Source organism: Trachemys scripta, chromosome 13 (genome assembly GCF_013100865.1).
Source record: "Trachemys scripta elegans isolate TJP31775 chromosome 13, CAS_Tse_1.0, whole genome shotgun sequence".
Taxonomy (NCBI): domain Eukaryota; kingdom Metazoa; phylum Chordata; order Testudines; family Emydidae; genus Trachemys; species Trachemys scripta.
In genome coordinates, this window is record NC_048310.1 from 9,911,751 (window position 1) to 9,927,039 (window position 15,289).

Genomic DNA, 15,289 nt, shown 5'->3' on the forward strand with positions numbered 1-15,289 from the left:
TACCCACAATTCCCCAGTGAAAGTTGAGGGTACTCAGCAACTTGCAGGATCAAACTTTTAATTTACATTCTCTTAGACTGAGAAGAAGGTAGGGTTAATTAATGAGACATAGGTTTATTGGTTTACATGTTAAACCACCAAATAACTTCATTGTATTATCTCTCTGTGAGATATTCCAATGACTCCCTGGCTCAACTGATTAGGCTCTGATAATGCAAAGACTGCATTAAGAGCAGAAAATAACTTCATTCATTATTATAATTTCAATTAAAAAACTATAGTAAACCACACCCACCTATCGCTGCTAAATAACTACCCTGGTTCCTGATGCATATACTCCAACAAATTCTGCTACATACTTAAATATGTGTTAGTCACACTTAATTATTTAATTTGGAAATGCAAACAGTAATACTACAGACTTGGGGTAATATTTTCAAAAGTGCCTAAGTTCCACTTTCAAAAGGCACTAAGAGACAGATTTTCATAGTTATTTAGGCATCTAAAGAGGCAGGAAGGCGCGTACTGGGATTTTCAAAAGTACCTAGGCACCTAGCTCCCACTGAAATCAATGGTGTGTTTGAAAAACACGAGTTGGCATGTATCTGCATCTTTAGGCACTTACATCCTTTTAAAAATCTGACCCTAAATTACTTATGAAAATGGGACTTAGGTTCCTCATTCACTTAGGTGCTTTTGAAAATGTTACCCTCAGTTCCTAGACTCATTAAATGCCATTCCACTGAAATTTTCAGAAAGCTTTTTGTGAGTCTAAGATTTCTGGAGTGAAATGAGTCATAATTGCTGTAATGGTCAAGTATTGCTCTTTCAGTTCTTGGGTTCATAACTGTGCTTCCCATATGTTATGGAGTAATCATCATGCACTCAAAAATTATTACTGTCCGGGCTTGGCTACCAGCAGGAACATATCCTAGTTTGCGGTTAAAGCAGAAGCTTGTGACTAAAGCACTGAATGGGATTTTGAAAAACCGATCCAGTTTTGCCACCTCCACCAGCAACAGTAACTGTGTCTTTTTGTGAATAAAAACCAGCCATCTGTTCACTCTCAGGACACTCTTTGAAATTTGTTGTTAATTTTCTCCAGTGAAAATGTGTTATCACTGGGAAACATTGCCAGCATTGCAGCAACTAGTTCTCTTCTTCTAAAGGACCAAATCCTGAGCTCTTGCAGGGCATCTTGTCACTCACATCAAAGGCAATGAGAGCTGAGGGTGCTCGGCACTTCTGAAAAGCGAGCCATCAGTGATTTAGGACCACCCTGTTGGTTAATGTGTACTGCTTAGGCAGATGTAGCAATCCATGCTACAAAGGAAGAGGATTATTCATCATATGGGGTCCAATCCTGTCACTGACCTGCATAAAGAGCCAGTGCATGTGAGGCACTGATCCTCTCACTGATGTCACACTGAGTGCAGAATCTCCGCTAAGAACTTCTCCTTTCTCACCCCTTTAAAACTCTCTTTGCTGCAGAAACTTTCAGACAAAGTTCTCTCTAATTACTCAAATCGAAATCCAATCAACTACATTTCATTAAATTACTGCTGTCCCTAGGAACTTAATGAGATACCCTCTGGAATGGATATAAATTATGGAGAAGAGGGGATTAGAGTTTTAAAAGGTAGGTCCCCAAGTATTTCGGTCAATAAAATGTCAAATGCATCTGAAATCCACAGAGAGAAAAATGTTTAGATCTGAGGTACTGTTCATGATGCAAACAGCCGAGAATAAAGCTTCAACCAACAAAGTTTTTATCTTTACCCTGGATGGTGCTCTGTGCCCACAATTCCCATTGACTTCAACTGGGACAATATTTTGTTGAGTTCCATCGGGCACTTGCAAAGCATTCTTTCTCTCTTCTAGTGCTGACCACCCTAACTCGCTGCTGAAGTCAAATGAGTGCAATCAGCATCTTGCAGTCATTGGGCTAGATTCTCCACAGCAGCTGAGGTCAGCTTAGTGCGGAGAAGTGACGTTGAGAGTGTCAGGCAGCCAGTTAATCCCAGTGCTCTGAGGAGCCTGGGGGCTGCTCGACTTTACACCAGTGGAAAAGTGAAGTGGCAGAGTGGAACTCCTCTGCCATGTTTCTTAATCTGTCATGGAGGTGAAGCAGGAGCTGGCGCAACCAGCTTTATGCCAGCAGCCAGAATCCATCCCCTTTGTGCCACCTGAGCACCAACAGGGACAAAGCACAAGCCAGAGTCTGGGCCAGTATCTTGACTATCAGGACCCTATGGAAGTCTTGGATATTGACCTCTGTGGACCCGATCCTGCCTCTACACTGAGTGTCACTGAAGTCAGTGGGACTCCATGCAGACACAGGGGTCTAAACACATGGTTCTCAGTGCCTAGTCAGAGACTAAGATTGTAACTATCTTTCCAATATAAGCCTGATGTTGATCCCCACTCCTACTGCCTTGGAAAAGCTACTTTTATATTATAATGTCTCTGAGCCAGAGAGAATAATTATCTTTCTTTTCTTTGCAGTCTTTCCCTCCATGTAATTTAGGACTGACCATGTGTAAAATGTATACATTTAAGATTGTTTCATAAAGTTACTATTTAAACTTTCCACCTTTGGATAATTATGCCTTTCTCATCATGAAACTTTGAGAAGTAATTATCACATTTTATAGATCTCCATCAAATGAGTTTTTTATGCCTGCCCGACCCATCAGTCTTTGATCAATACCTCCAAACATTAAGCGTACCAGAGGACAGATGGTAGCTTAAAGCAGCCTGTGGGTTGAATAATGAATAAGGAGAATAAAACAGCATTTCATCTACTACAGATTATTCCCTTTAGGTCAAGTTGAGCAGCAGCACAACAGTGCAAGATATTCCATATTATTTCTATTGACACTGTACTTACATTATATTATTGCACAGAAGTGAGCTTCTATCTCTATGTAAACTTACTTCAGCACGTTAGCCAGTCATTAAAGTGCACATCTTAAGAAGAGTTTAAATAATGTGAATTTCTTCTAAGCGTTTCAAAGACTCCAGAACGTAATTGCAGACAGGTTGTGGGTTAAAGATGCACTCTAAGCTCTTCAAGGAAGAAGAAAGCTATGGATGCAATCCCATGAAGTGCTAAGTGCCCTGAAGCCCATTAAAATCGAAAGTGCCTACATTCACTCACAAACCCCAGCACGACATGCATGTTGTGGGTTGCATCCGCACTGCAGGTTTGGATCTCTGTGGGGCCCTAAGTGTACTTGCGTCTCACTGCTTCAATGAATCAGGTAATTAGGAACCTGGTATTATTTGTTTAACTATACAATTTACAGGGCTGTAACTACAGGCGCCGCCCCTGCAGCTCCCATTGGCTGTGGTTCCTGGCCAATGGGAGCTGTGGGAGCGGAGTACAGCGCTCCCTGGCTGCTCCTACGCATAGGAGCCGGAGGGGGGACATGCCGCTGCTTCCGGGAGCTATGCAGAGTGGGGCAAGACCCCAACTCTGCTTTCTGGTGGAAGCTCGAGGGCCAGATGAAAACATGTGGATGTGGCCCGTGGGACGTTGTTTGCCCACTCCTGCCCTACCCCATTGCTGCTCCCACTTTTGAACCCAGCTCCTGCTATGGGGTGGACGGATCTATTCCCAGAAGTTCCTGCTCTGCTTCCCCCAGCCCATGTGACTTGAGGGAAGTGGGGGTGTTTGGGGCCTTGTGCCACAGGGTCTCCCCAACAAAGGTTCAGATTGGACTCTAATTAGTGCAATAATCTACCCCAGTTCTGGGTCTTGTACTTTCACTGATGTCAGTGTAGGATTGGCAAGTTTCCCCCACCTGGATCAGTTCTGATGATAACAGCACATGCATCTATCACTGCACATACAACACGATAAAAACTAGTAAGGGGGAAAGCTGCAACAAGTATGATTTCACTGTTCATTAGATAATAACATCACATTTGATGCACACCCACAGAAAAATCTAATTAGCATTAGTTTCTAAAAACGTGGTCTGAAAAAAACACCATGAATTGCTCCTGTTTTGCCACAAATTACTTTCCAATTTATGCTAGTCTTAATGTTGCTTTTCCCCATAATTATTTAATACAGTTTCAGTTAAACATAATTCACATGATTCATGAAACCAAAAATTAGGACTGTTATTTTTCCCTTGCTAGATGTTTTCTAATTACAGTCCTTTGCTTAATATGTCCCAACCTCATGTATATTTGAAAACTGCCAAGGAATATTTCTTTTCTCAAAATTACAGATAAGTTCTGTTTGTTATACTTTAATATTTTCCCAATCATTTCAGCCTCCATCTACCCAAGTAGTAATTGACTTATTAAAATTTCATTTTCCTGGGTTCAATAACTTGTATATTTTGAATTCACTGGCTTAAGTAGCAAGAGAACACAAAAAGGTATTCAGATAAGATCTGATAGTCGAGATTTCAGATAACTGAGGAAATAGTCAATGTAATTAGTAAACATTAGGGGACATGATCTTATTTCAGGTAACAAGATATTTCAGATCATAGAGAATTTAAACAAAGTTGTCCAGTCCAGTCCAGGCTCAATCCTGCACCCCTTACTCACATATAATATATATATTTCTATGGACTCTTCCACTGGCATTTCTCCTGCTAACACTAGGTTTGAATATCTCAAAAAAGATATACTGGAATTGGAAAAGGTTCAGAAAAGGGCAACAAAAATGATTATGGGTATGGAACAGCTTCCATATGGGGAGAGATTAATAAGACTGGGACTTTTCAGCTTGGAAAAGATATGACTAAGGGGGAATATGATAGAGGTCTATAAAATCATGGCTGGTGTGGAGAAAGTAAATAAGGAAGTGTTATTTACTCCTTCTCATAACACAGAACTAGGGGTCACCAAATGAAATTAATAGGCAGCAGGTTTAAAACAAACAAAAGGAAGTATTTTTTTCACAGAACACACAGTCAACCTGTAGAACTCCTTCCCAGAGGATGTTGTGAAGGCCAAGACTATAACAGGTTCAAAAAAGAACTAGATAAGTTCATGGAGTATAGGTCCATCAATGGCTATTAGCCAGGATGGGCAGGGATGGTGTCCCTAGCCTCTGTTTGCCAGAGGCTGAGAATGAGCGACAGGGGATGGATCACTTGATGATTACCTGTTCTGTTCATTCCCTCTGGGGAACCTGGCATTGGCCACTGTCAGAAGACAGGATACTGGGCTAGATGGACCTTTGGTCTGATCCAGTATGGCCGTCTTATGTTCTTCTGTCTAAAAGTAATTAGTATATAAGGGCTGCTTACCAGTTTACAGAATACATAACATAATATAATCTTTTTTTCTGAGTTGTTACTGTTGTGCAAATAGTCCAGCATTGCACCCAGGGTGTGGGGCTGCTGGATGGGCTGTAGTTTACATGAGATGTTACGCTAAGATCGTGACCACTTGTTTTTCAATAGTAACAGCATGAACCCAGGTATCCTTAAAAAAACTCCCCTTCGGGTAATTGCATTCTGCTTCCCAAATACTCCCTTTGGTTTAACTGGATGGTTCTTTATTTTGTGTCTTAATTATTTACATATTGTGGATACGTGAAAGGAGCTTAATAACAAAGAAAATTAGTTCTCAGCTGTCCTGTTTCTCTTCACTGTTAAGTGGCTAGTCAAGGTGCTTTTGATTAAAACTCTTATAGAAAGGTAAGATACTAGGTGAATAACCTGTCATTTGGAGGATGAATGATAATGAACATATAGAACATTTAGAACAGGGGTCAGCAACGCCTCTACTTCATGAGCTAAAAATTATATGGCTTTTAGCTAAGGTTGTAGAGCAGACTCATTAATCTCTAAGTAGTCTCAGTGCCACTGGAGGAGCCAGAACACCACACCCAGAAGGTGTGTGGGTTGCACTTTCAGGAATGGACCCTTTCTTTTCAGGAAAGGCTCTCTCTTTTCTTTCTGCTTTGCTCCTGTACAATTGTCTTCCTCTCCTCAGAGGCAGTGGTACACAAGCAAATCAGCCAGTCCATTATAACATGGTGTGTTTGAAAAGTAAAGGGCTGTATCTGGTTAGAAGGGTAGTGATCTGCTTTTATTTATATAGTGCACTACTAAAAGTGGTATTTAATCTAAAAGACCCATATGGTATCTGTAACACTTCTTGGGGATACCTATGGTTGTGAGGCACCTTTCTACCATCTGCTCTTAGTGCAAAGAAGTCTTGTCTGTACCTGCTAGGGGTCAGCTCCCTGACTTCCCCTGCAACACAAGCTCTCCCCACTCAGCCCAGGTAAGCAATAGGCACACTCCATCCCCTGAGCACACCGAGCATCCCCTTGAAGTGTCTAGCCCCTGTTCCACTGGGCACTCACAGAATTCACAGATCGGCTACTCCCAAAGGAATAGTACACACCAGCTTACCAGTTACACCTTATACCACAGGTCCACTTAACAGACAGCACTTAGATTTGTGTGCAATGAAAATATGTAAAAGAGTATTTAACAAAGAACAGAGATTCTAGAGGAAGCTAGCAGACACTTGCATAGCCTGCATGTAATAGCAGGAATCTCCACACCAACTCAAAATAGGTTGACACTGAGGGGCAGACTTGGGAAGCAATTATTAGAACCATGCTTACACAGACTGAGTGACCCAATACCCACTCATATGAGGTGAAGGTCTAGCCTAGAGGCGAGAATAGCAGTCAGGACAATGGCCCAATAGTTTGGAGTGTGAATTCCATTCCCCAACGCACCCACCCCTATATTCTTTGGACAGAGCCCAGTGAATCAGTTACTCTGGATTCACTGGTGTAACTGAATGAAAAATTTGACCAATCATTTCTCTAACCTGCCATTGCTTGGGGCACAGGCAGATGGAAATAGTACATAGTAGGGTAAGTGATGGTCAGAATCAAGGGATAAAACAACTTCCCCTAAAACAGCAAAGAGTATTAGGGAGATTGATAGGAAACAAATGGCAATTAAGTTTTACCAGAAGGACATATAGAAGAATAAAAATCACATCAGCATATAACAAGAGGCAGACAAAGAAAAATTAGTAATGTACATCATGTATACACAGGTGCTTAGCAGCCAAAAGATAGGTCAAATTTAAAGGCCTTCAAGAAACAATGTGCTATACCAATCCAAAGATAATCATAACAACCACCCCATTTGGTAAACATTCCATTCAAGTAAATGGGAGTTAATTTCTTTTATATTTCTCAGAACTAGAACCGGTCTTTAATTTAAAAGATAGCTAAAAACATTTTTACACATAATGCTTGTGATTTTTTAACAACATACTCATCGGAGCAGTGTTAATGTAAATCTCTGCATACTAGCTACGGGACACGTCAGCGATATGTCATGAATGTAGCACTCCAGCTTGTGGATGAAATGGAAGGTGGCAGTTGAAGATAATTTGTGGATAATGAGACATGTTCTGTACTTGCAGGCTCATAATCAGCACATTTGTTTGCCATAGTTCAGCTTGAATATCAGTACACAGTCAGCTATATACTATCTCACAGTGTAGAACTGGACTTGTCAAAAGAAAACCACAAATGAGTGACAGGGAGTTATGCCTGCATCCAGGGGCGGCTCTATGTATTTTGCCGCCCCAAGCACGGCAGTCAGGCGGCTTTCGGCGGCATGCCTGAGGGAGGTTCACCGGTCCAGCGCCTTTGGCGAACCCGCCGCCAAATTGCTTCCGAAACCATGGGACCGGCGGACCTCCTGTAGGTATGCCGCCCAAGGCAGCCTGACTGCCGCCCTCACAGCGACTGGCAGGCCGCCCCCCGCGACTTGCCGCCCCAGGCACGTGCTTGGTGCGCTGGTGCCTGGAGCCGCCCCTGCCTGCATCCAGCCGGCTATACCTAGTAAATGCTTCCTTTGTATCTCTCCCCAGTGTGAAATCTTATTTTAGGCAGTTTTGTAGCACATATACTTGTCCCGTCACCAAAGACTATTATAATTAAGAAGTGGTTGGCACGAATTGTGCGTGATCTAATTACTCACAATCACAACATTTTACTAATAATTTCTTTCCTATAGACAATATGCCACAAATCCCTAAATATATTTCTTTTAATCATCTAATCATCAGTCCATTTATGTAACATTTCTGACTTTTATTGCAATAACCTAATGACACTGTTCCTACAGATATCCCCCTTCTGAATCCAGATTACCTGTAAATGCTTACAAATCAGGCTTAACCGCTCACTTATGTTCTCCTCCAAAATTAAATGACAAAAGAGGGTGGAGGATTACTTCAGATAAAATCATTTTTGAGTCTGGAAATATTTTTACTCTTTCCAATTTGTGAAGTTATTTTGTAAGTGCACAAGCAAAACTATTAAATCTCAGTATGAACAAAGCTTTTGTTCTAAACACAAGAACAAACAGCCAGATTAGGTTCAAAGCTGAACGCTCTCCAAAAAAGGGTTGAAAGGGTAAACCTTCACTTCCTGTGTGGGTTTTTTAAGTGCTCTTTACACTAATCAATTTCAATGCCTGATAATTATACAGTCCACCTCCAACACACCAAAACACAAGGCCTATTGTACAAGATGAAGACCTATTGATTCCTTACATTTCGTATCATGCCTCCAGTGGCCAACACCTGATTCTTAAGAAGTAGTTGCAAAACCCCATATTGTATACAGTCAATTGTATAATGCTGCCTGGTGACAGAGGCTCCTTCCTGACCTCTTCAGGCAAAAAGCTTTATGCCCTGAAGCCTGAAGTTCAGTTGCTCTTAGCGCACGTTACATAACGGCAAGTGTTCTCACTGGTCTGAAAAGGAAAGCTGCATACATTTGGGGTGTTATGTTTTGTGTGTCAGGGCAGCAGGCGTGGTGAGAAGAGAAGGGAGGCACAGTGGCTGGGAAATGAACAGAGCAGCCAAGCTGAGCAACTAGCACCGGGTGAGGATGCGCTTCGGGGCAGGGGCAGGGTATTAAAAGATGCTCAAGAACACAGCCACCTAAAAGAGCATCTGATCCTGAAACGGGATTCAGGCCCTCCCTCCTCCCAACTGCTCCATCCCCTTTTTCTCTTCCATTCTCCTTCCTACCACTCCCCTCCCCAGGGCTGAGGAGAAGGGGAGCAGCAGGGGCCTCAGCCTGTAAAGTCTGTATATCTAAAGTGAATGGGCGTGATCGTGCCCCACTTCCCTTTTCACGGGCCTGGCCCTCCCTACTAATGTCCTGCTCCCTCCTCTCCGCTCCCCCTTTCCCTCTAGTCTCCTCCTGCTCCCCCTTTCCCCTCCCCCTCTAGTCAACTTCTCTTAGGGTGACCAGACGTCCCGTTTTAAAGGGACAGTCCCAGTTTTGGGGACTTTTGCTTATATAGGCGCCTATTCCCCCCCCCCCCCCACCCTGGCCCGTTTTTTCACAGTTGCTATCTGGTCACCCTAACTTCTCTCCTCCCCCCAATACCTCTGGCGAGGCCTCGCCCAGGCTGAACTACATTCCCCACAATGCCCTCTGTCCTCGCGAGAGCTGGGAGCGGGCGGAAGTCTCGGTGCCAGGCGCGGAAGTCCCTGGAGCTTGGAGACGGTGCCGGGGCCTGCCCGTGACTCACTGTACGGAGCCGCCGCCCGCTATCATGGCCGAGACTGACCCCAAGACCGTGCAGGATCTCACCGCCGTGGTGAGGGGCCCGGGCCGGGGGTAGGCCTGAGGCGGCGCAGCGGGCGGCTCCGGGCTCGGCGTTTAGCCCGAGTGGGGCGGGGCCCGGAGTCCTCCGAGCTGCGGCCGGCGATGTTCCCTGCGCAGGCCCGGAGCACCGAGAGCGGCCGGGCGCTGGAGCCCGAGGAGGGCCCGGGGTGGTGGGCAGGGAGCGGGGGGCGGCAGGGGAAGCAGTGACTGAAACCAGGGGGGGCAGGGAATGCCTGGGGGGGACCCCGGAATGCCTGGTGGGGGGGGGCCCGGAATGCCTGGGGGGGGGGACCCATTACATCAGACCTTCAGGAGCGACTGTATCATGTTAACCCCTCCGCTCCCTGCCCCCCGTTATAGCAGGTGTGGAGACCCGGGCTGTGCTTGACATCTCAGGGAAGACCCATTTCTAAGCCCCCGTCGTCCCCACCCTACTTGAGAGCTCCTCACCGCATTACAAAAAGCATCAGATCGAGAGAAAAGGGGTAAAACCCGACTCCCCCCCCGCAGTGTCGATCTGGTACCGTTCATTTGCACCACCCATTAGCAGCACTAATCCTCAGGCCTGCCCCGCTGAGGGACCCATGGTGGGAGGGGCAAGTTACCCAAACGCACACAGGGGCTGTGGTGTCAAATCCAGGATTACACCCTAGGCGTTCCCACACCACCCCCCTCTGGCTCCTGTAGCTCTTTGTGGAGGGGTGCTGGATTAGACATTGGTTTCTGCCAGCATTGTCCTTGCTGTTCTTTTGGGGACACTTCAGTGTGATGGTTTCCTAAAACCCAGGTGTTTGGCTGCCCCCCATACACACACATTCATGTCAGTTTAATTGGTAGCACAGGACTCTTGGTAGGTGTCAAGCTGCAAGAGTAGTTCAGAGCTAGTCATGTAATTTAAGAACTTTTTTTGTGTATAAGATTGAGTTGTATTTTGAAAATATTAAGTACAATTATGTTTTTTTCAGTCTTCTATATCAGATGGATAATGATTGTGTGGCTAAAGCATAACAATTCTGTTTTTGACAGTGACTCAGTTTGTAGGCCTCAGAGAAGTTATTTAGTCTCACTTTCTTCATGTGTATGATGGGGGATGTTACATGTAGAGGGCTGCTCTAAGGTTTTGTGAGTGCATAAGCCCTGAATTATTTTTGGCATGGAGTTCCCAGAGTAATTTGTTACTTTTAACATTTGATCAATGCTGTCCAAACGTATGGTTTTGTGTGAAACAAGTTGAGCTCAAAAGTGACTGCATTATGCTAAAGTATTGTAAAAAGGGATATTTTGATTAAGTACTTTTTTTTTTTTTTTTTTGCCATTAGGTACAGACACTGCTTCAACAGATGCAAGACAAATTTCAGACCATGTCTGACCAGATCATTGGAAGAAATATCCTTTCTTCTTGTAAAATGCCTCTGATGGAGGAAAGTGTACAAATATTTAGTATATTAAATTCTAAACTTGCAAGCCAGATTTCTAAAGCTGTTGTAACAACGCATGAAGCTGTGGTCAAGTGCTAAATTGCTACTAAAGTGTAAACATTACAATTCATTTTCTTTAACTCAAACTTACTTGATGACATGAGCTGTCGCATTGATGACCTGGAGAAAAACATTGCAGACCTCATGACACAAGCAGGAGTGGAAGAATTGGAAGGAGAGAACAAGATGCCTGCTACTCACAAGAGTTAAAGTGAGGGAATTGCTTATTATCTTTCTGAGTGATATCCTGGCTTGAAATGGTAAAAATCCCATGTACTTTAAAGGGGCCAGTATTTTACCCTCCGATTTGTGAGTTAGAGTCTGAAATCCCCGTAGAATAATTCTGAAAATGCTGTAATGAAAAATTACATTTTGTCATGCAATGAGCTCTAGAGCATTGGTTTGGTCTCTTTAGCAAAGGATATAGAAAAACTGGATACAGAAAAACTGAAAGCTCCCACCAACCTCTTCAGACAGGCTTTTTTTTTAGTGAAAAGTGATGCAGAATATTAGAAGTAAAAATAAAAAAAAAAAATACAATGGGAGCAAAAATAAGGGAGCAAAGTGGTGAAACAGCATCACATGGCCTCTGCTATTGATTCAGCCTGACTCTGTACAACTAACATTTGAACAAACTACAGTATTAAATGCTCCCCTCACCATCTAATTTCATTGCCTAAAACCTGTCTGCCTCCCTGGCAGTACGACCAGTATGTGTTACACAGTTGGAACAGTGGATACTCCAGCTGCTTTTCATGCAACAGCTAAGTAGTCTGGCTTCTGGTGCAACAGATAAATACATTGTCATTCTTTCAAAGTCCCCACTAAGAAACTCTCATGACTAATTAAGGGTGTTGCAGATCATGATGGGCTGTTTGAAGCTACTATGACAATGCTCACCCTATGCTTGGGCTTTAATTAGTGGGATAAATTTCATGGGCGCTGAGATTTCACTGAGTCAGGCTCAAAAGTCCATTTTTGTAATTATATGAGGGCAACTGAACAAACATAGTAAAGTACTAATACCAATGCAAGGGGGGAGGGATAGCTCAGTGGTTTGAGCATTGGCCTGCTAAATGCAGGGTTGTGAGCTCAATCCTTGAGGGGGCCACTTAGGGATCTAGGGCAAAATCAGTACTTGGTCCTGCTAGTGAAGGCAGGGGGCTGGACTCAATGACCTTTCAAGGTCCCTTACAGTTCTAGGAGATAGGTGTATCTCCATTAATGTATTATTTATTTATTGTAAATTAGCAGTGGTTTCATGGTGACTAGTGAAATGCTTTTGGAATAGTTTCACAACTTCAGGTATAGATCGAGATAACTTCTCTCTAATGCTGTTATGGGCACTACCTCATTTAAGAGGTTGTTAGTCTCTGCAGAGGAGACAGTTTAGGCTATGCTTTCATCTTGAATACCAGATGAATTTCTTTTCTCAAGATGTTAAGACAAGAAAGTGAAGTGAACATAAGTCTTGATCTGGCAAGCTCTTTCAACAGAAATACTTATGAGTAAAACTGGGGTATTATATTGGAATATTCATGCGAGTAAAATTAAGCATTTAAGTAAATGGTTACATGATTTATACTTTATTTGCCCCAGAGTTTAGCTTTTACTCTTAAGTCTGATAATAGTGGAATTTTACACTTCTACTAGGTCAGAGGATTAGGATATGGAATCCTATAAATAGAGGAGTCTCACTTTTTCCAGTCCATTTAAAACTTTTTTTAGAAAGCTTGGATGGAGCTTGACTCTTTTTGAATTCCACAATTATTGTATATCTGCTGAGCATACTTATCTAGTGAAATTCCTATTAATAGTAATATTCTGTCTTCCCCAACAGGTTGCCAAGAATTTAAGATGAACGCTGGAATACACTTTTTTACAAATCCACAGGATTACAGAACAGTTTTTTGCAACTAGTGGATGTAAAAGCATTTTATATGGTTATAGAGCTTGCATTCCTAATGTATATTGTATAGCTAGATTTAGGTTAGTATATTTTGATTTGTATAGTGTAGTTCCACACTTTTTGAATTCTTGTTAAGGATCAATTGTATTAAACACACACGTTTGATGGATCTTAACTAAACTACTGAATTTGAATGGATTTTTTTGTGAAGACATTTGTTTACTATACTTTTCTAATAATTTCATTTTGATGGCTAAAAAAAAATCTAATGATTTGTCAAATTGAAAAAACTACTTGTTGTGGTAACTTAACACTTTTCAGGAGTGAAGCACAAGATTGAAATTGAGTTAGTTATAGTTCTATTTAGATAGCGTCAGTCATTGTACCAGTACAAAATGATATTAGTAATGTTTTTAATACACCCAGTAAGATGCTCTTGGATACTTAAGATGTCAAGCATAAAGAATCATTTTACTTATACTCCTAGCATTACTTTACCTACTGTATGTTGCTATGACTAAGAATTGAAATATGACATATGATAGAAACATCCCTCCAAAGGTAAGCAACCACTGTAGCTCAAATAGGTTATTTGTTTAGAAAGCTGAGGTGCTATTAATAAATCCCATGATGAAGGGTTTGTAATAATAGCTAAGTCTTGTAATAATATTACAAGACACTACAATGAAACCCTGCTAGTATATGTCCATTAACAGTATCATAGTTGAAAAATATGCATTGAAGTAATGGTCTGTTACAATAAGGCACTGTCTAGGAAATGCTAGGTACCTGGTCTTTGAACACAAGTCATTGGCTGTCTGTATGAAACTAAGTTGCTTAGCTGAGAAGCGGAGTATTCAGGAACCCTGGGAAAGGAGGGGATCCAGTTATCAAGGTTATAAAATCCTGCTACTATGTGAGCAACAAGTAGCTGGGAGTTTTAATAATACCCTGTTTTAGAAACAGGGTGTTCGGTTACCTCTCTTAATCATACTTTTCTTCAATTTTTACCTGGTCCTTAAATTCCATAGTCAGAGCATTTGGAAATCACAAATGTTTGTCTAAAGAACCTTTCCATACCATTTCATTTCACCATTATGAAGAAAAATGACTCTGATCAATGCTAGGATGATACTATATGACTGCTACAATACCACAACAACTTGTTTGAGAGATTAATCTAAGTAGCTACTAACAGCATAAAGCAGATATCATCCTAGCTGTTTATACCACACTCAATGTTGGTATGAGTGCCTCTAAGTTAACTTCACTGGCATTATGAAGGCAATATGTAGGTGTATGTCATTTCTCAAAACAGGGAAAATTGTACTGAGTTCATAGTAATGTTAGGGAAATTTTGTGATTGTAGGAAATGTATACTGTACCACCAGCCTTACATTTGTTGTACTGTCATTAAAATATCTAATAAAACTTAAATGGTAACTTACAATAGTCAGCTCATACGTAATGTAAAATACTGTATGTGCATGCACAAGAGCTTTTAACTTGGACATTGTACAAATCACTAAGGCCTTGGCAGGGATATTTCAGCTACATTAAGTGTAATGAACAAATTATCTGATGCACACTTCAGGTTAATCTAGATTTAACAACAGAATATTGAATTTATGATATGGAAATTCTATTTATGTGCTTCCAATACCTTGGTAAAAGGTAAAGTTAAAATTGAGTGTCATTTTAATTCTCAGATGCTGATATTTTTGTATGAAGACATTAGCAATAACCTTCTATAGGGAAAAAAAAAAAATCAGATTTGAATTTCCGTGCAAAAGAGTTTGTCAGAGAACTGGTATTAGAATTTTTCCTTGAAGTGTAAGTCAATTTCCTCAAAACATATTTTAGTGGAAAATTTCAGCTTAATAGACAAGTTATTATATACTTTGATAAAAAGATTAAGCTTAGAGAAATGCTACCTGACCAGTGTCAATAGATAAATGTTAATCTGGAAAACAGTAATTTTAATGTTATGCAAAGGAATGCCTTTCACTCAGTTACATATCATTTTAAGATATGCATAGACTGTTCATACTAATTGACTTACAATAAAGTTTTTCAAGATAAATCTAAACTGTGAATCTAACCAAGTAAGGTTCCTTTTGTCAAATACAGATAAATATATATTCGAGCTGTATTAATTCAGGTACAACAGAACATTAATATGCAGTCTGCTTATCAGTTAAAAGTTGCAATTTCCCACTTCCAACCAAAGAATTAGAATTCTGTAGTTACATTTTTTTAAAT

The 15,289-nt window shown here is 41.5% G+C and overlaps 1 protein-coding gene across 1 annotated transcript; it reads left to right on the plus strand.

The window, feature by feature from the left end:
* Positions 1-9,476: 9,476 nt before the first annotated feature.
* On the plus strand, positions 9,477-14,474 carry HSBP1 (heat shock factor binding protein 1). Its single transcript, XM_034788603.1, has 4 exons — positions 9,477-9,632; positions 10,960-11,026; positions 11,210-11,329; positions 12,959-14,474. The coding sequence occupies exons 1-3, from the start codon at positions 9,588-9,590 to the stop codon at positions 11,326-11,328; spliced, it is 231 nt and encodes a 76-aa protein (XP_034644494.1). The 5' UTR covers positions 9,477-9,587; the 3' UTR covers position 11,329; positions 12,959-14,474.
* The last annotated feature ends 815 nt before the right edge of the window (positions 14,475-15,289 follow it).

What these genes read in the sequence shown, in the direction of transcription:
- HSBP1 (XM_034788603.1), top strand. Translation starts at nt 9,588, where the DNA reads ATGGCCGAGACTGACCCCAAGACCGTGCAGGATCTCACCGCCGTG. An exon ending in TGCAGGATCTCACCGCCGTG is followed by an intron (nt 9,633 to 10,959) that starts GTGAGGGGCCCG and finishes TTTTGCCATTAG; the next exon opens with GTACAGACACTGCTTCAACA. An exon ending in TGACCAGATCATTGGAAGAA is followed by an intron (nt 11,027 to 11,209) that starts ATATCCTTTCTT and finishes ACTCAAACTTAC; the next exon opens with TTGATGACATGAGCTGTCGC.